The sequence below is a fragment of the Pavona decussata genome, unplaced genomic scaffold, assembly GCF_977016875.1.
Source record: "Pavona decussata unplaced genomic scaffold, jaPavDecu1.1 SCAFFOLD_88, whole genome shotgun sequence".
Taxonomy (NCBI): Eukaryota; Metazoa; Cnidaria; class Anthozoa; order Scleractinia; family Agariciidae; genus Pavona; species Pavona decussata.
The window spans coordinates 202,592-227,336 of NW_028145505.1; the positions used below are offsets into that span (position 1 = coordinate 202,592).

General features: G+C 36.8%; 3 protein-coding genes across 3 annotated transcripts in view; 1 reads left to right on the forward strand and 2 right to left on the reverse strand.

The window, feature by feature from the left end:
* The window catches only part of LOC146474542 (mitochondrial inner membrane protein Mpv17-like), a 74,574-nt gene that overhangs the window by 35,003 nt on the left and 14,826 nt on the right, over positions 1-24,745 (reverse strand). The gene's annotated exons all lie outside the window — the stretch shown is intronic.
* LOC146474544 (uncharacterized) lies at positions 20,789-22,477 on the forward strand. The gene is made up of 2 exons (XM_085116915.1): positions 20,789-20,959; positions 21,655-22,477. Exons 1-2 carry the CDS (start codon positions 20,928-20,930, stop codon positions 22,322-22,324), a joined length of 702 nt encoding a protein of 233 aa, XP_084973041.1. The 5' UTR covers positions 20,789-20,927; the 3' UTR covers positions 22,325-22,477.
* LOC146474545 (uncharacterized) lies at positions 22,545-24,536 on the reverse strand. Its single transcript, XM_085116914.1, has 2 exons — positions 23,761-24,536; positions 22,545-23,302 (listed from the first exon to the last, which is right to left on the reverse strand). Exons 1-2 carry the CDS (start codon positions 24,422-24,424, stop codon positions 22,890-22,892), a joined length of 1,077 nt encoding a protein of 358 aa, XP_084973040.1. The 5' UTR covers positions 24,425-24,536; the 3' UTR covers positions 22,545-22,889.

Below are 24,745 nucleotides of genomic sequence, written 5' to 3' on the forward strand. Positions count from 1 at the left end.
GCAGAAGACGACGACAAACTTGGTACGCTGAGTTCGACGACCTCTTAAGACGACGATACAGAGGAATTCTGCCAGGGGGCTCTCAATAGTTCCTTCTTCAAGACTATAATTTTGGCCTTGAGAATACATATACAGTGTATTGCGAATAGTCTTTGCTCCCACTGAAAAAAAAAAACGAGAAAATGTGATAAATTCTAATAATTATAAAATCTATGTCCATTCATGGTAATAAAAAAACACAAAGTGAAGCAGATCTTGCACGCTGTTTAATTTTATTGCATATAGTTTCTGTTTCCTGTTCAATGACAAATGATGACAGTTTTCGCTGTAATTCCTATTGTTAAGCCTGAGTTTTCTGAAATCTGCCTGCTACACCCAAGCACTACAACACCTTTGAGATATTTGTTGATTTCCAAAAATTTTCCAAACCATAAAAGTTAGGGTCGCACTAAGAAAAGTGTCTCGTTGACAGATTTTAACCACAAAGTAAATAAATTCTCACTACACTTTTGCTAAGTGCGACCTATACCAAACAAAGCACTTAAGTTCACAGCATTCGTCTTCCCTTTGTTCTAAAAACACTTCTAAGAATTAAAGTGTATCCACAAGATGTCAAAACCTAACTTTTAGATCAAATATCCAAAGTGCACAGTAAAACGTTACAATGCAAGACCTTGTGAGAGTTTATCAGAGGATTAAAGTGCAAGCACAAAAGTGCTTGCAATGAAAGTGACAATTGGAAACATTACAACCACATTTATTTAGCATTGCTTAACCCTTTCCCGACCAAGAGTGCCATATGGCACAAGGCGCAATTAAGAGCTCAGTATTTGGTCAATTTGTGTGAAATTTGCACGACCAAAAGATCTTTGAAAGATCTGTAAATTGAAGGCATAAAATCATGCCCCCCTCCTATATGAGACTTGATTTACCACCCCTCAAACTTCTGGATTGTTTTTCCTTTGTACGTTAAGGGTCCAGTTGATATCTTACAACAAGCAATGCACTGAGAGCTGTACATTAAGCTATAGTTTAGGGAAATACCCAGTATGTACAACGAATAAGAAAATTTTCAATGTTTTTCTTCTTTCGTTTTGGACTTTTCTCACTCTAATATGTGACCTCCTCCATCTCTGTTGGTGTGATTTATAGCACACTCCAGAAAATACCTTTTAAATGGTATATCACATGTGGTCTCCCAGTTCATAGTTAGCGATTTAGAAAAATTCGCCATTTCCCTCGGACGGGAAAGGGTTAATCCCCAGCAGAGAAGCATTAAAAATGTCAGTGCAACAATTCCTTATCTACTTCAAAACAATGTAATCCAGAGACAAAAAATGAATTATTTCTTGAGCAGGAAAATTGCAGCTTACCACTGACCAAACATTTCCTAATTTTCAATAATTGAAAATTAGAAAATGTTTGGTCAGTGTCATGTCAACTAATCAGGCCATCTGATATTATGCGATGGTGCGATTTCGCACCTCAAATCGCATCCGATCGCACAATTCATAAAAAATCGCACAATTCACAAAAAATTGCACAATTCTTAAATAAAAACCATAAATAAATGCCTTATCTGAAAAAAATTACACATCTGCACTTAGTTTCAAGACGATTAAATTTCGAAAAAGCCCAAGAAACGTTCTAAAACCATCGATTTCACAAACAATTGAAGTTCAAGGCGCCATTTTCGTTTTTGGCAATTTTGGAACCTGGTGCTAGGTTTTTCATTCTTAAAACAATTCTTCTCTTTGAGTTAGCCTATCAGGATTGCTGATACAAATCCATCACATATGATCCTTCTGCAAAAGAAACAACAAAAAACTTTGAGCCAAGGTGGTGCATAATACCTCGGTGGAATTCGGTAACGAACCGGAGAAACTTCAACGTGGCCGTTTGCTTTTGTTTTAGCAGACTTTGAAAGCTGCCGCGAAGGTTTACATCTTCGGCGTAGTGTTACAAATTTGCATCAAGATCATCTCAAAAGGCAATGTCACGTTTTCTCCATTTTCTATCAACTGATTTCGGATTGTAACAGTGTCTTCCTCTGACAGATGACTGGATTACTTGTTCACTAAACCCAGTTTTAACAGACAGAGTGAAGGAAGCGAAACTAAAAGATTGCAGCTTTTTTGGCCGCTGTTTCACAAGCTGAGAATGGAAACACACGCGATCGCTTTTAGCCCCGCTAAACCAGTACGCTGCATGACAAGATTATGCTTGATTGTACCTTAATCTTTCGAATCAAAACTTCAAAAACAGCAATTTCTTGATTAAAAACGCTCAATACTTTTGGTTGTAATTGGCAAGGAACCAAAAACTCTTTCCATCTCGATCATACACGTGCACACACGTGCACACATCGCTCCAACAAAAACGCAAACACAGTTGGCTGTGTCGCAGAGTTGGTTCCTGTAGAAAGGAACCGAACTGTGGCCTCGGATGAGACGTGTGAAAAACTTGTCATGCGAAAAGTTCTTTGTTTCCGGCCTGCCTTGAAAGTTGATGCACTCGACTCGCGCCTGGATACTCGAACCTTTCGAGGATCTAGTCACGAAGTTCGAGTTTCAAGGGACTGTCAACTTACATTTGCACGGTACTGTATGTGTCATAATTAAATTTTTATATCCCAATTCACTCATAATTGCTTATTTTTTGTCCCTTTATGAAAAAATCGCCGCTAGAGCAGCATAAAAGTGGTTTACTTTCTCAGAATCCTGGGAAAACAAGCTTAAAATTGTTTAGGGAAAAATCGCATAATTTGCATAATTTACCGCATAATAGTCCTTTCTTATCGCACAATCTACCCTGAAAATATTGCACAATTTCAGATTTTTTATCGCACCCTATCAGATGGCCTGACTAATAGTAAAACAAATTTCCCACTGAAGTTACAGTTTGTACAATGGTGTAATTACTGTTAAAATACTTTTTGCCCTGTAATAAAATTAATAATAGATGGCTGCTTCTTTTTCAGAATTCAAAACTAATCCTACAAGCCCACAAGTTAAATGATTAAAATGATCGAACCATAATCATTTTTAGAGCTAACAGTAAAACATGTCTTGTTAGATTCAGTTTTCAGTTTTTTTGGCTATTTATATTCTTACACATCATTACCAAATAAATATATATTAAAATATAACAGATAAATAAAGTCAACTATTGCCTTGTGAACACCCCACTATTTCACAGAGAAAATCTACATTCGTGGTGTAAGCTATAGAGGATAGCATTACTAAAACTAACTCCCGCTATTACACACTCTAACTATTATCATGGAATTATGGACACCTTCGTAATACAAACATGACACTTTTCTTGTTTTAACTCTTAAAAAAGCGTACACCATGAACTTCGCATGTCACATAAATTGGACTGTCAACAATATGCAATCCAGCAAGGCATGTGAGGAATGCAAGGCAGACATGCGAGGCATGAACAAAACACGCAAGACAAACGAGGCATAAACAACCTCCAATATAAATGCTAACATGTTATTAAGGCTAATTGGAGTGTTTTTTAGACTAACAAGAGTGTTTTTTAGGCTAACCTGGGTCCCTCGCACATCTGCCTTTCATTGCTTGCTCGCTCGCTGGCTCACAGATTGTAAACACCCCATAAATTGTAGTGTCATCTTTGCCATTTACCTCCTATAATCAAAAAATGCATCACTTCAAGCAAGCCGTTCAAAGCTCAAAAACCCTACACAAAAACAGGCGACCGTGAACAGTATACCACTCTTACCTACATAACAGTACAAGCTGGGCATCATCAAATTAAAAATATTTGGTGATAGTACTAGATAAGTTGTATTAACAACCTGGTAAAACTAAAAAAGTGACTGCAATTGCAATCCGTTTCAAGTGCACAAAAACGGGGACTGACAACATAATTGCATTTTACAGTGCCAAAGAAGAACAAGAGCAATGCAGCTGGTAACTATAAATTTAACATATTGTAATTAATTATGTTATTGACTTTCACTTTTATTTCTGTTTGCTTCAACCAAAGCACCTTTTGTTTAACATTTTTAACACCTAATTAATACGTACACTTATCGACCCATTTTGCAAACGTAAATATCATCAATAACGATTACAAATACTTAAGTGCAAAATTGTAGAAGAAAATGTTTTACTATATGAACATTCATTCCTGTAAAAATTGACGATGTACACATACTTGAAGTATCACATTAACTATTCACAGACTGAGTAGTATTGATATTCATAGATATATAACATAAACATTCCTTTAAGCTCTATTTAAATTTTCTAATACCAATGCATGCAAAAATAAAAGATCACTGACATATTTACCTTACAATACTCTCACACAGTAGATTAATTTGCTTGTTCCCTTGAATTAAAAAACATAAAAAAAAAATACTTACTGCATGGTTTCAGAATCTTTGGTAACCATTTACACAAGAAACAATTTCACGTTGTTACATTTTGGAGCTATATTTACTTTGTAAAAAAACTATCCTATATTGAAACAAAATTAACATACCAAATTCATCAATCACTTGACTTATCAAAACTGTACCTTGAACAATTATCTTTTAATGTAAACGGTTTTTTTTTTTCTTTTAAATGTTAAAGCATTACGAAGAATTCAAGATCAGGAATACAAGGAAGGAAGATGTGAGTACAACATTTTCAAAGATGTTATTTTTTGACATATTCAGACACATCAACTGTTTACCACAAACACATCAATCCCTTAAAACCAGTAACAGTGTGATATAATGCTTCAAGTGACTTGTGATGCAAGATCAAATTCTCCTTTTGTTCCACAAGTGAATACAAGACAATTTAGAACAAGAATCTAGCAACTAATCAGAAGTCACTTAAAGCATTTTTTCCATGCACCCCTTCAATTGTAACTTGTTCACATGAAATAAAATCTAAAGCAATCAAATGAGCATCATTCAGTATTGAAGACATGTTAAAGAAAAAACACTATCTTCAACATGGATGGAGTGATGTTCCCTTTAGAATGTTGTTACATGATGGGTTCCACACATTTATGCTTTGTAAGAGACGTACTATAATGTCATTTAATTAAGACTGCTTTTCAGAAGCGATAGACTCAAAGTTCTGCTCGCAGAAATAAGAGCATCACAGACTTTCCCACTAACTGGAAATCAAAAATCAAAGTAGCAACAACAAGCACAACAAGCAATCAATCAATCACAATGCTATGTTTTCTTATTTGCTAAAACTTCAACTTTGATGCACTTAGAAATCGCCATTTCATTACACTGTTCTTCATCTTCCACATGTTACTCAATAATCTCATTTTCACTGCATCATATAAGCATTGGAAAACATGTCGCCCTTACATCCTATCGCAACTGTGTTCCACAAAGATAAACTGCTGAGCAATCATCCAGACAATTTTAACATTCAGTGTACAGACATTCAGTGTACTACATATTAATAACATTGACCTCCCACTTACTCCAAAAAAAAAAAATCTTACATAGTTTTTGGTTGCAGTTGTCCTATATAAGATGTTTCCATATTTCCTTATGATTTATACTAATTGCAATAATTGTATTAAAATACATTGTCAGATCACCCTAACTGCAAGCATTGTAAACTAATCCAAAAATTAAAGAAGAAAAACTAACAAAAGGTAAGTTCAAGTCTTACACTGTACAAATTCTTACTTTAATAGCCATAAGTCAATCTAGTCTCCTTTATAGCTCAGTGTTACAGTATCTCAACTCATATTCAAGATGTCATAGGTCCAACTGCTGTTAAGAGAACTCAGATTGCCTTTTTTCCAAACTTGCCTGTGTCACTCACTGAAAACAAAAATCATCATTCTCAATATTCCATTTTTACTGTAACTTTCACACACCTCTTAAACACAGGTGACAATTTCTAAATATAGAAAAGAATTCAACTATCTGAAGACAATATCCCCTTTAAATGTAGTACCTTTCGTTTCTTCCATGCTGCAGAAAAACACGCACCATTAAAATGCATCATACACAACAAAATATCAACAGTTTTTAGAACAACCTACTTTGATTTCAGACTTTTATCACAAGTGTCTACTTAAAATAACACATATTTCAAAAATACGCATTTCAAGACTTGATGGCATTCCACAGTGTAACATAAAATCGATAACAAAATACAAAAACAACACAACTCACCTTCTCGCTCTCCAATTCATGGTGGACCTCCACACGTACCCAGGTTTTACTCGGTCAAAATTAATTATCTCCGTGGGGGACCTAAACCAAGTTACTACAGTCGAACCTCCCTTTGCGACCACCTCTCGTAAGCGACCACCTCTCATTAGCGACCACTTTTCCAAAATACCAAAAGTTTTCGAGTCAAATCACTATAGATGGAACCTCTCGTAGGCGACCACCTCTCTTAAGCGACCACCTCTCGTAAGCGACCACTTTTAGAGATGATTTTTATAATTTTTAATTACTCGGGCTTCCAAAGGAAAGCCCGAGGTTTAAAATGGGCACGAGTTTATTCTCCAGTCGCAAATCGCCCTCTGACGTCTTCTGCGCGTGCGCAAGGTTAAAAGAGGTCAGCGGAGCACATAATCTGTTTACAAAGCTTCAGTGAAGCGAAGCCATCTGTCTTCAGTGGAACCTCAGGGATTACAGGCTTGAATATACGCTAAATCCATTGTAGACCCACACTAAACATGACGAGTGTCTATTCATTTTATTGAGTTTATCTTACTTTGTTTTTATTATGATCTCTACAATTATTGTAATCGCCTATGTAGTAGCAGGTAGTAGGCAAGCGCTTGATGTTGTATGTAGATGGTTATGCAGAGACCGTTGTTATTTCGACATTTGATAATTGTGGTATCTTAGACAAAGGGTCGAAATTCTATACAACGATTCAATTGAGACAACAAAGGTGGGAAAAAACATGAGATCTCGCTATGCGAAGTATGTTTATTGTAATTATTCTCATGTGAGGATATGCAAACAGCGCAAAGAAGAAGCAAAAAGCTTAGGGACATTGTCTATGATATCTTCGTTCAAATACACCCAAATCCTCTAGATTACATGCTTAAAAAAAGGCACAACAACATCGAAAGAAAACCGTTTGTTTAACAGTTTTATTGTCTGTGTTGTTAGGCAAATGGGGACACTAACGTGACATGCCAAGTTCATTTCCATACGGAGAGGCCCGAGTACACGCAGTTATGCGTCTAGTTGTTTTTAACCTCCCGTAGGCGACCACTAGCACTTGACACACAATCTGCTGTATCTCTCACGGGCGGAAATCGAAAAATGTGTCGCTGTAACATATTGGCTACATCATTACAGCAGACGCCGTAAATCTCACAGTCGGAGCTACCGGAACTATTTCCCGATATAGCTTAGCATTGAAACAATTAATAAAATACGCGTGCACTATACTTCACACTGCAATAAACTTCAATCAGATCGAATCTCTTGTAGGAAAAAACTCTCTTATCTTTTATCGTTCTTATCTTTTTACTTATGTTCCGTTCCCTGAAAAATTTAGACGGCGCCACCTGGAGTAATAAAAGAGTAAAGTTTCTTTCACAGTAATTGTCTCAATCGCTGTATTAAGTAATTTGCGAGATACAAACAATATCACCATAGACCCTCAAATTTTTTGCCTAGAATAATTTTGGACCGGTCTTAATATACTTGTAGCTAAGAAACGTTATTGCTATGGGTTTCGATAAGCACTGGCAAAAGGCTAGACTGCGATCAGTCTCTTTCTTTCCTACTTCTGTAGCGCTGTAGCGCGCGATTGATTGACCGAACGAGGAAGCCGCGACCCGAGAGAAACGCGGGCGCAGAGGAAAAGGAAAAAGAAATCCCTCCTTGTTCGATCGCAGAATGACGACTGTATCTCTACGCCAAACCCTCACCGCTTTCACCTCCTCCCCACCCCCACCTACATTCCACCTCCTCTACATTCAGTAGCATACCAAACCGCTGCGCTGTATTATAAAATTAGCAATACATAAACTTACGAACTTACCTCTAAAAAAAAACCTCTTTATTTAAAACAACACTTTTTGTTCTTCCTCAACTTCTATGAAACAAATATATTTTTCGGACAACAAATTTACAACCACTCCAAATTCAATTCTCTGTACAAAAAATCGAAATCGTATCACTCTATAATTTTTCACGGACACAACTCGATTCCCACAATTCTACATTTAAACATATATCACACAAGTATCCACCAATACTGAAAAAGATCTTATTGCTCCTTTCCCATGACCATTTCGGTATCCCAGATTCGAAGAACTCTATTGTAGCAAACATTATTGATTATATAGAACAACACGGTTGATCGCCAGTAAACAAAAATAATGTAAACTCTTGATTGTTGTTCTTTTTTTTTCCTTTTAGGACTACTACCCTGATACAGCTGAATCGCTGACAATATTTATTGTTGAGTTAAAAAACATACATTACAAATCCAGGAGTAAGAACCTAAAGTACACCTTCTTTCAAAAACACTCTAAATAACAACATCTAACCCTTCCAATTCTTCTTCCATAACATTAATGTTTAATAATAAGAAATTATAGGTAAACTAAAATAAGCTCTTAATTATAGTAAAACGCAAAGATTTCAAAAAACATCTACTTTTTTCAAAAAAATACACAAGATATTACTAACTTTTAAAACTACAGGTTCTTACTCCTGAGTTTTTACTGTACACTAATATTTGAGTTAGACTACAAAGTAACTACTATTTATTACAGCATCTAATATTTAATTGCGTTTCCTCAAGTTCCACTGGTTCTTGTTATGCAGAAAGGACCGTAATATAAATGTAAACTAGACGGCATGCGAGATTTCAAAAAAGGAACGTGGATGTTTACAGAAAATCGCGCACCAAAACAAAAGACGTTTGAACAATTGACACTGTCTTTCAGTGTCTCAATTTATGTTGAGCCCGAAACTGTTTCCTATTATTTAAGCGTAACTCAGAATCTTTAGATAATGACATACAAAGTCGACATTTTCTCAATTCTTGGTATTTGTATGATTACAGTTGAATTAGTTCTCAGCGCACAGATTAATAAATCGATCTTTCTTTGAAAACTCGCTTCCACGTGCCTGAGTTGTTTTAGTATTAACAATAACAATAACCATTCATTTAGATGAACATTTCACAAGACAATAAACAAGAACCCAGACTATAAAAGCAATCTTGAGCTTGCAAATTCCGCGTACCAAAATACAATAAAACCATCACTCAAAAACCTAAATGTGAATTCGTGTACCTATTAACGTTGGCAATAAAACTTCAAATTTTCTAATTTATTTCTGCAGATCAATAACAATTCATTTTCTCCAAAGTATTTTTTAACACCCACCGTTATTTTTACGACATACATTTCCGTATATTTCTTGATATATCAATTCCACAAATTTCCTCACTACTCCACTATAGCTGATGACACAACAATGATGCGGTAACTATGCGACAAAAGTGAAAGAAGTATTCCTTTTATAGTGTGGGTTAGAGATAAAACTATGCCGTAACACAATTTCCATGAGTTCATGTAATCATTTGTAGACACTTATAAATGACGACATAATCTCGTGGAAATATCGTGTTACATTTTCATCCTTAATTAATTGTTCTTTTCAAGTAAGGGCACAGGTACCCCAAGCTCTATGAGAGATATAAACCGTGACCTTAATGTGACCGTAAACCTCGTTCCCAGGACTTTTCGAAGAGGAAAGCTTTGGGAACGAGGTTGTCTAGGCGTTGTAATTTCATTGTCACAACGGGCATCAAGAAACAACGAAATTATAAGGATTCTTCTGCAAAAAAAACAAAACGATTCCTACTTCAATTTAAAATCACCAATGAATTCTCAATAAACATATCTCTTTCTGAACCGCATTCTCCCTTGTCTTTAAGCACCATTTTAGTGAGTTTTAGTTCCATTGATTTTCTCTCTTTCGCATAGAAAATTAATGGAACTAAAACTCATTAGAATCGCCCGCAAGGACAACAGACGAAGCAATTCAGGTAGGGATATTTTTTATTTAGAATCCGTTTGACTCTTTTTACATTTAAGCAACAATTGCTTTCTTCCAATACAAATTTCTTATAATTTTGCCGTTACGCTCAAATTACAACGCTCATGTAAACGTCACGGCCTATATCTCGTATAGAATTTGGGGTATCTGTGGTAACGGCTTGTAAATTAACACTAGTCTTAAAAATAAACAATGTTTTGTTACCACAAAAATATCGTCTGTGTCCCTTTTTTTCACTCTGCTCAACTTTTCAAAGATCTCTGTAGTTTTGAGTTCAATACCATTAAAAGTAATAACAATCAACAAACCACGAAATTTTGGACCCAAAACAGCTAATTGTAAACGATTTATATCACTATCGACAATAATCACTGGAAATAAAGAAATACATAAAACAGCCATTTGCTGTATACATTTCAATCAAAAACTTATCAAGTTTTCCAAAAGCTACGTGAATTTCTTTCATTTCACCACAACACATTCTTTTTTACACAGCTTGTGTTTCAACAAACAATTACCATACTTAAACTACTTCTACATTCGTTACTGGCTAAATCATCATGACTGTAACACCTTCGTTCAAATTGGCATTCGTCACTAAAAGCATGATACTTCTCACTTTCTTACGCTAATACCTTCCAACATATACGCAGTTCATACGCTTTCAACTGCCTGCATGCAACACGAAACACCAACGTTTTTTGACCCTCTATTACTTCTTCTCACTTTCTTACGCTAATACCTTCCAACATATACGCAGTTCATACGCTTTCAACTGCCTGCATGCAACACGAAACACCTACGTTTTTTGACCCTCTATTTTCGCCTCATTCAGCATTGCCTATACACACCATTGTCGAAAAACCAAGGCCAAACGAGAGCAGATAGTAAACGATAGTGGCCGAAAGTTGAAACTCTCGCTCTCGTTTGGCACATAACTATCGACTTCTCTCACCCGCTTTCATCGACTTTCAACATGCTCAAATTTTTGTCGATAGTCTCCGACAGTATTGTCTCGTTTGGCACCAGTCTGCCAATAGTGGCCGACAGCTATCGGCTACTATAGACTCTCGTTTGGCCCAACCTTCAGATTTTAAAACATAATTTAAAATCCTACGACATTTATTGTCACGTACACGACAATCTTAACCAACTTGTAAGTTTCGTTTAAACGGAACAATTCGTATCGTAGACTTGTCGTACACTTCTCACATGCCACGAGGTCGTAAATCAACCTAAAGATCCGGTAACCTCGCTACCACGGAGTCTCGCCACCAACCAAGTAGGCACAACGAAACCATCTCGCCACCAGCCAACTCGCTACCAAGCGAAGTCTTCTCTGATAAATCTTCTCTGATAAGTAGAGGAGAAATAGCTGTTCGGGGACTATAATTTTCATCGATTCGCTTGTATTGCTCATACAGCAACACTTCATTCAAAATAGTTCTCAAACTCATTAATAATTCATGCAGTCAAAAGCCAATAAATGACCTCCATTTCGGTCAGGTGGATGAATCTTGATACCCCAATGAAACACCAGATGAAACACCACCAGGTTTTCATCTGAGGTGAAACATGTTTTTCATCTGAGATCAAACATTTGCATTTTAATGAGATTAATTTCTTATTGTTTCATTTGAGAAGACATGTCAAAAACTCGGGCTTCGTGCTTTATCACGGGTTCCAAATACCTCGAAACAGATGAAAGCACTCGGCCTGCGGCCTCGTGCTTTCATCTATTTCTCAGTATTTGGAACCCGTGATAAAGCACTCGCCCTCGTTTTTGACATATTACCTGAAGCACGCCGGAACAAGTTCTCTCGGGCTACCTGTCAAAACAAGGATAATATATAAACTTACACTTTAGATTGGCTTTGTTCATAGAAGAAATATTTCTCTAATACGAACCTCACATATTTACATATATACTGTACCTGTTTCACGCGAGACTGGATCTGGGTTGACGCCAGGACACCAAATTCATCAGGGTGGTTGTGGCCATGCAGTGCTGGGAACAAGGCACCGTCTCGCTGGATCACCGAGGTCTTACACCCGTGGTATTTTCGGCGCACGATACACTGCCAGTAGATGGTTCCGTTGAGCAGTCTTTTTCTGATGGTTGCAACAAAAAACAGAGACTGGGAATCATGGAACCGAATAGGGGATTGGATTGGAGACCTTCTTGACGGCCTCTGACTGGCTGTTTGCAAAAAATACACTTGGTCGACATAACGGAATAGCTCGAAATCAACGGATTGACGATGACGATTTCATTTTGACTTGTTGTGGTTGCTGATTAAGCTGATATGAATATACCCTAAATCTGATGCCCCTTTTATACGCTTCCCTAGGATCAAAATTTTTGTTTCGAATAAAACAAGCAATTGGATTGGATAAATCGTTTATCTGACAAACAATAAGCATGAAGTGAAGTGTAAATGAATTAAAAGTCTGACCTAAAATTAACATACTTTACACATCGTTTTGTTTAAGTTCACACATTACAAGTGGGCGCGTGGGCTTAAAGCGTGCAAGAAAAAAAAGTTAGCTACAAGACTGCGTTGAGTTTAACATATATTTACCTCGATCATAGATTACTATGATGCGACAAATCAAGGTTGTATTTAAAGTGCGGATTGAACACAACTGACGTTCCTCTTAGTTCACGCTGGCTACTACAGAAATGTTTTCTTCACTCGTGGAGTGATCTATGAACTATCTTAGTGGAATGATCTGACCGAATACCCATTACAACACAACCCACGAGTTTACGTCAAGCTTTATGTCAGTTATAGCTTCGCGTTGTGGTTTAGTGTTAGATTTATTAAGTGGATCGTTGGTGGCGAGAAGGCTTCGCTTGGTGGCGAGGTGGTTTCGTGGTGGCGAGTTGCTTGGTGGCGAGTCTCCCTGGTAGCGAGGTGACCGTAATTCCCTGGGGCGGATCAAAAGCTATATTATGCATCAGGCACGAAACCCATCACGTAATAACAACGTTGAAACCACGTTCTCATCGCAACCATGTACAAGTTAAAACTCGATAAACAGGTTCTGGTATCAACTTTGTACACATACAACTAAACACGTTTTAAAACCCTACTACATTTATTCTGACGTACACGACAATCGTAACCGAATTGAACGTTTGATTTACACGAAACACTTCGTGTAGTGGACTTGTCGTAAGCTTGTAGCATGCAACAAGCTCGTAACCTATAAATCGACCTCTCAAGGTCTCCACCCTGCTAAAAACCTATATTATGCACCACGCACGCAAAACTTCACGTGATTACAACGTTGACACCACATTCTGGTCACAACCATGTACAAGTAAAAACTGGATAAACCGGTTCTGATATCAACTTTGTACACATACAACTAAACATGTTTTAAAGCCCTACTTCATTCATTCTGGCGTACACCACAATCGTAACCGAACTGAACATTTCGTTTACACGGAACAATTCGTGTAGTGGACCTCTCGTAACCTTGTCACATGCGTGTAAATCGAGCTTAAGGTATCCACCCTGTCAAAAACTATATTATGTACCACGCACGCAAAATTACACGTGATAACAACGTTGAAACCACCTTCTGATCACAACCATGTACAAGTAAAAACTTGACAAACAGGTTCTGATATCAACTTTGTACACACACAAGTTGATTTTGTTTATCTCAAGCTCTCCCTTTTTCATTGGCTATTAATACTGACGTTCTATTGGATACCTCATCTCCACATAAATTGTACGCCCCTTGATTGGACCATTTCGATCCTTCTTTTTCTCATATAAGATCTCCACACATAGCAATTTTGCCATTCACTCAAAATGAATCAAACACGCCTGAAGGGTTACATCCACGATGTCTCGCCCACGAAAAAGAGTAGAGTCAAAGCGTTTCCATACTTTGTCTTCTCTCTACAAGTAGACCAATCCTTAAAACGAAGAGGTGTCTGCTACGATATTTCAAAGCAAAAAACGCTGAAAACTTTCCAAGACTCAAGGGAACCTGTAGCACTCCACAATGTCACGCTGAAAAGAAGTGCACATAATCTAGAAGAAGACGACATTATTGTAAACAAAAGATCCCGAGTGAACGCAGCAAACAACAATGACATTCCCTTCGAGTATGCTGAGCCTGAGCCAGAAATTCCACAACAATTCACCAACATCCAAGATATCACTTCATTAGAAGAAAATGAACTCACATCTGTGAAAGGAATTTTAGCTCTCCGAACTGACTGTGTCCAGCAAGTTCCCATGAAGGACGGTTTCTTACTTCCCATGTTAGAGCGCTGCGCTATTTCTGACCACACCGGAATAACTCGCCTTACGTTGTGGGGAAATGCCATTGACGAAGTCGTTAACCTGAAGTGTTATACCATCACAGATCTCCGTGTAAAGGTGTTCAACTCCAGAAAATACCTCACGTCAACTCCAGCAACCAAGTTCACCATTGCTGAAGATACCTATGACCCTCCTTCAGAAGAAGCTTTCTCTGCTCTCTTCAATGCTGCAACCATGCTTGTACCGAAAATTCTGTTAGCAGATAGTTACAAGACTTGGCTCTCGTGTGTAAAATGCGCAAAACAGGTTAGCGACATCACATCAAGCAGCGAAACTCTCATCAAATGCAACAATTGCAGTACCGTCCAGCCTGTTTCCTCTTGTCACACAAAAGGTTCCGTGCGAATATACGTACAAGAATGTGACGCAGCTGGGCCTATTTGGTTAAAGGTCTTCACACCAACCCTTCAGAAAATGCTGCAACAAGTTTCCTCTGCTGTAACACTGCAATCTCCGGAGGAAGAAGTGTACACCAAACTCTTCTTACTGGAAAACTTTTCCGTTGATTTCAACGAACAGTCATTCATTGTAGAAGACGTTCGCTTTCATTTATCATGACTTTTCGGAACTTTTGCGTTTTCTTATCGCAAATTTGCCTTCTCAACAACCTCGGATTACCTTTTCGTAAGTTTTTGTCATTCTATTTTTCAAGCTGTTTTTTGCTACTATATTATTCAATTTCTTAATTTTTTACACTATTATTCAAGTTGTTTCTGGACCGTTACTCAAGTTTTTCATTTTAGACACCTTTATTCAACTTCTTTTTTCAACTATCATTCCAGTTGTTTTTTTTTTCCACCATTATTTCAGTTGTGTTTTGTACTACTATTTATTTTTGGTATTATTATTCAAGTTGTTTTTTCCACTATTGTTCAAGTTGCTTTTTCTATAATATTCAAGTTGCTTTTTGAACTATTATCACAGTTGTTTTTTTACTTTTAACATAATTTGCTTCTTTCTCTATTATAAAAGTTTTTGTTTGTACTATTATTCGTTTTTCGTATTATTACTCAACTTGTTTTTCCCCTATTGTTCAAGTTGCTTTTTGAACTATTATTCCAGTTGTTTTTTCCACTATTATCCAAGTTGCTTTTTTCACTATCATTGAAGTTCCTTTTGGTACTATTATTCGTTTTTGGTATTATTATTCAAGTCGTTTTTTTCCACTATTGTTCAAGTTGCTTTTTCTATAATATTCAAGTTGCTTTTTCCACTATTATTGAAGTCGTTTCTTGTACTATTATTCGTTTTTGAAATTATTATTCAAGTTGTTTTTTTCCCACTATTGTTCAAGTTGCTTTTAAAACACGCCTGAAGGGTTACATCCACGATGTCTCGCACACTAGAAAAAGTAGGGTAAAAATTATTTCCATACTTTGTCTTCCCTCTACAAGTAGACCAATCATTCCAAGTTATTTTTTTGTAATATTATACGCTTTTCGTACTGTATTATTCAAATGCTTTTTCCCGCTGTTATCCACATTTTTTAGGTTTATTCAACTTGTTTTTGACCACTGCATTATCAAAGTGTATTATTTAAGTTGTTTTTTGGCAACTGTATTATTCAAGTTGTTTTTTGACCACTGTATTATTCAAGTTTTTTTTCCCACTATGTTATTAAATTTATTTTTCCATCATATTGTTTCACTTCTTTTTCGCCACAAAATCATTCAACTTGTTTTTCAAATTGCAACTACAGGTATCTTAAATCACAATAACTTTGAAAAACTTAGGGCAATTTAAGGAAACTTAAGCAAAACACACTATAAAATTGAACCAATTTTAAGCAACGTAACGCTATTTTAGCGGACTTAAGCCAATTTTACACAACATAAGGAGAATTTTACAAAAGGTGCACTGAGTAACCTAGACTCTTCTACATGTACAATTTGGCCTATTAATATACCACAGTGGACAAATACAATTAATTTACTTTGTTTAGATGCTACATACATATCAAACCCTTAACCTTACAGACAAACAGGATGTTCTTGCCTGTCAATCATTTATTGTAATCCACCAATCAGAAATGCAAATAACTGTATCAGAAAACTCCATGGCTGATCATCCAAGAAAAATTTGACATGATGCACATGTTCCCCGCAACAAATCACATCTCGAATTTTTGGATACATCATTCATCTAACAAGACTACTGATCGATAATATATATATATATATATGTGACTATCAAAAATCACTCAATCGATCACAATGATATATTTAATACATATTAAGCTTAGCAAGCTAATATCAAATAATTTTATCAACTACAGCATTTTGTTACATTCACTATTAATATAACACTTATGTCGATAGCTGAATTCCTCTATGCCAAATTCCACATGCTTCATAACCGTAGTTGCAAAATTCATACCAGCTTCAAGCCAGAAATCCAGCTATAAAAATGTTGATACGCCTCCTTCTGTAGCACTTTACCTGTTTAAAAGAAAATATATACCGTTCAACTTGATGACAATATAACAGAACAATAATACGCATAACAAATTCACAAAAATGTTCACAAACCTTGAAACCATACAATAAGGCCGCCATTTTGAAGACCATCGTCCCAACATGCATTTCTTCGTCTCTATTCGTTCCCAGTACCCACACTTCTTTCAAATGCATGTAGCTTGAGAATTCCTAAATTTATTTTCAGAGATTTTCAAATTATTTCCGCTTGCAGTGAAAAAGATATCCGTAACATTCCATTTCTGCTCAATGGTTAATTACAGGAAACATTTTGGCAATGAAGATTTGCGGCAAGAAACTCAATTTAATGTATTTATGAAATAAGAACGAGCTTTAGCTAGTGTGGACGCCTGGCACATTTCAGCTTCTTCGTTTATTAACAAATGCTAAAGTCAAATGGTTGTTGGAAATAGATACTCATCGAAAATGGATTTGGCACGTCAATATCCGGAAGTTATCCTTTCTTGCATTTATGTACTGTTCGATAACACCTGATAACTTTTCCAATCGGTAAGTGACTGATAGTAAATAATTTTTAATATAACCTTCTAATTTCAGTGTGCACTTAAGCTTATAAAGTTTATCAATTCTTGATAAAAGATATTGACTCTTGATTTCTATTAAGGACATAATTAGAAAAATTATGATCTCATTAAAAAAAAGCCTCATTCCATTTATTTGTGTTATCCAAAATATTCCAAAAAAAAGTTCATACAGAGAAAGATTTCCACATCTCTGTTCATGAGAATGATGATTATTCTAGAAAGTGACGCAGGCATACTCGGAAAAAAGAAATCCAAGTGCTCCTATCAGGAGTCGAACCTAAGACCTTCGGATTACTAGTTCGGATGCTCTACCACTGAGTTACAGGAGACTCATGGGAGCTAAGGCCATTAAACTAATTTCATGGGACAAACATCTTGCATACTGCTAGCATTTGCAGTATGCAGGATGTTTGTCCCATGAACCTAGTTTAATGGCCTTAGCTCCCACGAGTCTCCTGTAGCTCAGTTTTAGAGCATCGAACTAGTAATCGGAAGGTCTTAGGTTCGACTCCTGATAGGAGCACTCGCATTTCTTTTTTCCGAGTATGCCTGCGTCACTTTCTAGAATAATCATCATTCTCATTCATTCACCAGGCTGGAAATATACCATCACATTTCTTTCATATACCACACGTTTGACATTCAAATCCTAGCAATATGCAGGATGTTTGTACCATGAACCTAGTTTAATGGCCTTAGCTCCCACGAGTCTCCTGTAGCTCAGTGGTAGAGCATCCGAACTAGTAATCACAAGGTCTTAGGTTCGACTCCTGATAGGAGCACTCAAATTTCTTTTTTCCGAGTATGCCTGCGTAACTTTCTAGAATAATCATCATTCTCATTCATTAACCAGACTGGAAATATACCATCACATTTCTTTCATATCTCTGTTCATGTTTTCCTTTCCATGACCCAGGTAATTGCATATGACTTAAGCCTCAGCACAGTTTGAATACATTGCTTAATTCGTACCTGCTTTAAAACACATGTGTAAATACATATTTATTCAATTAACAACACTGGGCACTTAATTTTGGGACCATGAAGATCTCCCAACATTTTCACAAAGCAAGGGTATTTTTAGAGAACAACAAGACAAAGGATAACAGGGGCTGACAAGTTTACTTCGCTTGAACAAAACACAAAAAGTGAAAAATCTAATATAAACAATACAAATTAAAGTACTTTCAGTATCATATCTCAAACAAATTTAGGAGCACAACTGACACTGATCTTACTTCATGTTGAACTAGTACACAAATGTATTTTGTTGCAAAGGAACGAGGTGGGCTCTTATTTCAGGGTAGGCTATCATTCAATTTTTGAGCTTTTGGGGTTGATGCTTATTCATAGTGAATGAAAAGTTTTCCAACCATCAATGTCATAAAAAAAACTTCCAACTGAAAATGCCTTTCTTCGTAAAATTCAGGCGCTTGAAAAAAAAATTATAACCTAACCAACATTGCAATTAACACAAAACACTGATGAGGATTACCGGATTAAGGGTAAAATTTCCACGCATTGACACGATTGAACAACCCTATTGAGCACCATCTTACTAATATTTTTGTATAGCGACCGCCCACACTAGAAAAAATAAAACCATAGGAAATGACTCTTAGCATTATTCTTCAATTGCTTTTCTCTTTTGCAAAGACTTGCAACTTTTACACACCCAGACACAAAATTCACTAATATGATAACGTTCAGCAACGACCACAAAAAAAAACATCCTCCAAAGAAACTATCAATATATTTTATTCACTCTTTTTTCCAAAGGTTATATCATTTACGTATACACTACTTAACATTCGCACTAAGTACGCACAAACTTTAGTTTTAACATTCAACAAATAGTTGATTGCAAACAAAAGAAAATACCCATTTATCACTAAACATTACAACATTTTAAAACCTCTCACACACAAATAAAGAGTATAACACTCGTAAAACTCTTAAACTAAAACCGACTTCCAAGATCAAATAAAAAGTAATCCAATTTTAACTGGAAATATTTCACGAATGCTGTAACCACAACACTTCGCGTCACCAACTTTACATACGTCATACACATCAATATGATAACATTTACACATATTACGCTTCTCAAATATTAATATGATTTATTAAAATCTTCAACAAATACACCACCACCTACTTTTATCCACAAAATAACAAGACACCCATGCCTCAGCTTACACCAAACAAAACCTCTCAATTTAAAAATATTACATTTCCATCACAGTTTCCTTCACTATTTAATCACCATTCCTTTTCTTACACATATACATTGCATATTACCCACCTGTTTTCTCAGCTACACTACAAATCTCTGTTTCCTTACAACAATTCTTGATTGAACATACGAAAAAGCTACACAATTCTTAGATTCAATAAATTAACATCCCTTCTGTTACAACTCAAAAAAACACTGCTTCTTTCAAACTAACACCAAAAGATTAAAGAACCCCTCCACTCCGAACTCACGACCAAAGACGACCGCTTCTCACTAAAACACCCGCATTTGTAGATGAAACATCACCCATAACATTCATGACAAAGCAGCTTTCACCTTCACAACCTGAAACAACAAAAACAACTCGGCTCAATAAAACATAAAGACTAGTTCTCAACAATGCAGACGCAACTAAAAAACAAAAAGAAACAAACAACAACAACACTAAAAATAGTGCAACAACATTCAACTTCCCTCTCCCCTCCTCCTTAAATTTTGCAACGACGATATGTCGTCATCATATTTGACAACAACTTATCCGACGTTAATACATCATTGACTTCTCTTCGTTACTCCCATACAATGGGATACAATCCAATCTTATATATTTACTATTTCTTTCTTATATTTATTTTATTGAACATATTAGCTATTCAAAGCTACTCTGTAAATTCAAGGATAAATAAAGTATATGTATGTATGTATGTATGTATGTATGTATGTATGTATGTGTGTGTGTGTGTGTGTGTGTGTGTATGTATGTATGTATGTATGTAATTTTCTCTTTGCCAATTGTTCACCTCTAAACAAACCCTCAACTAACCTATACCCATCTCATACAACAACGCCCAAGTATACGCTACTATAGCGTCTTGTTATTAATTGATATAAAGGAAACTCACTAGCATCAGAATACGCGTGCGCACATAATAGGGAGTTTAAGCAAATCGCTACGGCGAGCCTCACTACGGCTACCGGAAGTAAAATAATCCACTTACGAGTCATTGCGCATGTGAGTCGTTCACATCCAGCCGTAGCGGGAAATCCTTCTACGCCAGTTGGAAGGTTTTGGCGTAGTCTGTGGTACATGGACTTATGTCACTTCTTTCTCCGCTTTTTACAGACTCTTGAGCAATTTTAGCGAATGAAATACATTTAAAAATCCTTAGAAATAGTTTATCGTGAATATTTATCAAGCTCCCTGCTCCTTACCGAGTGAATCTGACTTATTTTTGCATCCTGGCCGGTTTGTCGAAGGATCAAAGCAGTGAGCACATGGCGAACGTAGCGAACGGCAGGAGAAATGCGTAAGTACAAAGTCCAAGTTTTCCTTTTCAAAGCTGAAAGACTACTTGAAATTCAAATAACTGAAGCTGAGGAATGACCAGAGTTATGAAGGCCGGGACCGTGTAGAAACTTTGATTTGGTGTATAGAGGCTCCAAATTGGCATTTTTACCACACGTAATATAATTCACTCATTCACAGGAACGCTTACATTTTTTCCAGACGTTGGAATCTATTAACAGCTGGTCAGACAAGTGTTAAAGAAACGCATTCAATTAACATCTATTTTGAATTTTAATTTTAATGTGCAGTGGCCAATTTTGGATTTTGCATGCGTTTTATATGTGTTGGTGGACGTTTGTAATGAATATAAATAGGCTTACATGTTTATTGGGAGCGAGTCTCCCTGTTTTTATAGTTAAAATATATGAAATTTACACCTCATTTTCACTTTTTCAAGTTAAATTTACCATATGGTGTTACATTTTGATTCCTCTACTGGGATGTATTTAACTGTACCTTTTGTGACCTTTTGTATATAAAATAATTCAGGGATCTTTCTCAAATGAAATTCTTCTTGATTATATGTAAGTCGGTGGTGGTTAGAAACAAAAAGCAGCCCAGAATATAACTTCTCTTGTGCAATTATATTGAGCCAAACCAAATTTACATGTAGTTGAACTGTGTGTTGAATAAGCTTTGTGATTTCCTATCCAGGCCTATGGAGTGGACAGAAATGCATGATACTTTGTTATGCCGGGAGGTACTACTAGAAGAACCTTACAAGTATAAGAAAGGAAGTAATGAAAAAGGAAAAAAATGGTCTGAAATAGCTGAAGCCTTGAATAAGAATCAAGAGGTGAAATTTAAAGTCACACAAAGAGGTGTCCGAGAAAGGATGGAACGGCTTCAAAAGAGGTACTTGGAAAAAAAGAAAGAGGAAGAATCAGCTAGTGGAATCGCAGTGGATGATTTAACTGAACTTGAAACCTTAATTGATGAAATAATAGAGCGGGAAAAGTTGGCAGAGGAAACCAGAGATTCCGAGGGAACCTCAAAGAAGATTGAGGTAGACAAACAAACTGCAGAGAAAATGCGAAAAGAGGCCATGGAGCGATTTGGAGAGACAAAGAAGAGATCCGAAGCTGAGGGTGATGAAGTAAGGCAGACAAAACGCAGGCGGAGTGGAAATGATGCGGTGCAATTTTTGAAGGAAAAAGCAGAGAAGGAAAATGAGTTTCGAACGGAAGAACTTGCCTTAAAGAAACAACACCAACAACAAGAAGCTGCCAGACAGGGACAGATTTTAGCCATGATGCAGCAGCAACAACAACAGACAGCAGCCATGATGGCCCTTATCGAAAGATTGCTACCAAAGAAATCTTAGAACATGGTTCAAGATCTTTACCTTTTTGTATTGTTGATGTTACCCTTTGCAGGTCTTTTTGTGTTAACTTGGGCTGTTGTCATTAGTGAATGCTTTCAACCCAAAGTTCAGTTTTTAATTAGAAGTAGACAGGCATATGCTGTGATTTAAATTTGTTTTTGGTTTAAAATTTTTAAACCAGTTTGGTTTTTCTATTTTCCTTGACTTAAAAAAAAAAAAAAAAGGAAAATAAAAATAAAACTATCAAATAAAATTTTGGACCAGAAACAAACTGAAACCCCTCGAAAAAATAAATGTGAAATGACACTAGTTGGAAGAATTTGACAGTTCATCAAAGTTTTACTCAAAGATTAAATGTTAAAATGTTATTATTTCAATTCTACTTACAGCATCTTAATGTTTGTGCCTTATCATAAAAAGGTCTTTGGTTGTGAAACATACATGTACAATTGACAGTTGAGTTTATGTTCCATTTCTCATTTGGGAAAAAAGCCTCGCCATTACTGAGACTCAGCTCTAGGAACTCTTAACTTAAATGCAATAAATGCTAAATTTTTACTCTTTTTTAGGCAAAGTAATCTTCCAAACTGGGTGGGTCAAGCTCAAAAAACTCTGATGTTTGGTTGCCATAGAGGCATGTGAGTGCATTCCTAAGAAGTGCACACACCACATACATTTTCCCCACACTGCTTAATCCAATCTTCAGATTTTTTTTGAAGTCCAAAAACTTGAAATAATTTATGATGTCCCCAAACAACCACTCCACTGAGGACCGAACTTCACTCATTGCTGAATTGTATGCCTGCATTTGAGGAGTTAACACTCCATTGCGAAATGGCGCCTGCAAATGAACCCTCAGGGGATAGGCGGGGTCGCCATAGATGCACATTGGCTGCCCATGGAGATCGAAAGCAAACATCTGTAAACTCTGCAGAAGCTGAGAATCCCGAAGCATTCCAGCATCATGCCTTCTTCCTTCTAGGAAAAATTAAAAAATATGTTTGTTATCTGCAGATAATGTCGGTATCAATAATTATTTAGGTCAATCCAGGGGCGGTGCCTCGCATGGTCGTCCCGTTGCACCTACCATTTTTGGGTCTCGCTTCTTTTTTTGATTATTTATGTTATATACTGTAAGTGGAGTACCCAATAAAGCTGTTAAAAAAAAAATAATTAAAAAAAATCAGATTCCAATATTTCAGACAAACTACTGTCAATCCCTACCATGCATCCTATACCCTGCATTATTCAGACAACAACAATGCTCAAGTGAAAGCAATACTTTTCTTTAGACTTACAATTTTGACCAGTCTTAGTGGTGGTCTAGGGGAGGGCTCCACCCTCCTTAGACCCACCCCCCATTCTTGAGCACCTGGATCTGCCACTGACTTCCACCTTTTACAGGTAAGGGAAACTTCAAGAACAGAAGTACTTACCAACAGGGCCATACAGGTTTCCAATGATCCCATTTGGCAGAGCTAGGGACTGGAATTTTAAAGCATGCACTCTTTTATGACCGTTGTAGACAATTCTCTGATTATTATCTGGCCTCGCGATAGGCCTAACTGTTCCGTCAATAAAACCAAAACAGTTCTGCAATGGGGACCCTCTTTGGGAGATAACTTGGGCATAGGTTTGCAATGCTGGTGGGTTCAAAACTGCGGGATTCCAATCGATAATTCGATGACTATGGGCTGTATAGATGTAATCAAGCACCTCGTTTGTTACCATGATCAAAACAGGGACAGGACGACCGAACCGTGGTACCATGTCACTGTACCGGCAAGGGTAAGCAAAGCGTTTTAGCAGCATACAAAGAGCTTCTGTGCCCTCGGCTTTGCTTCGCTGATTACAGCTAATCCAATCTGGGATTTGAAGTGCTTCTGCGAGTGCAGGTATATCTCGCTTCTTCACTCGAAATTCCGCAAGGCATTCATCATCTTCCATATCATCAAGGTCGAAGAGTGGATATGAACTGTACAGCAGGTCTAAGTTTGGACTCTGGTACTGTCCGTACAAAATCAGGAGTTCTTCGTCGTTAAGAATCCCTTGATCATAGCAAAGTAAAACGAAATCCCTTGTTTCTTTGAACGAAGTCATTTAGACGTACGAAGCCTCGAAGACGCTTATGAGTCTTAAAAACTTCTCAGCCGTACTATTTGTATTTCGCGTTGCTTAAAGTTGAATTTTGGCGGGCTACGGCGAAGTGCTCTCCCCAGACCTCCTTAACCACGATAGCCGTAGCAGCGCCAGCCGTAGCGATTTGCTTAAACTCCCTAATAGCTCTACACCAACGTCCGGCGACACCAACAACATTCCCGCAGTTTGATTTAAATTCGGGTCAGAACTCAATCAAATCAGGGGGATTTAAATCTTTTACCGACATTTTCAAATCATGATCCCTTAGATGTCCAAGCGGAA

Coding starts and splice junctions, on each gene's coding strand:
- LOC146474544 (XM_085116915.1), top strand. CDS start 20,928: ATGGCGAACGTAGCGAACGGCAGGAGAAATGC. Junction 20,960..21,654: donor GCGAACGGCAGGAGAAATGC/GTAAGTACAAAG, acceptor TTTCCTATCCAG/GCCTATGGAGTGGACAGAAA.
- LOC146474545 (XM_085116914.1), bottom strand. CDS start 24,424: ATGACTTCGTTCAAAGAAACAAGGGATTTCGTTTTACTTTGCTATGAT. Junction 23,303..23,760: donor AAACCTGTATGGCCCTGTTG/GTAAGTACTTCT, acceptor AATTTTTCCTAG/AAGGAAGAAGGCATGATGCT.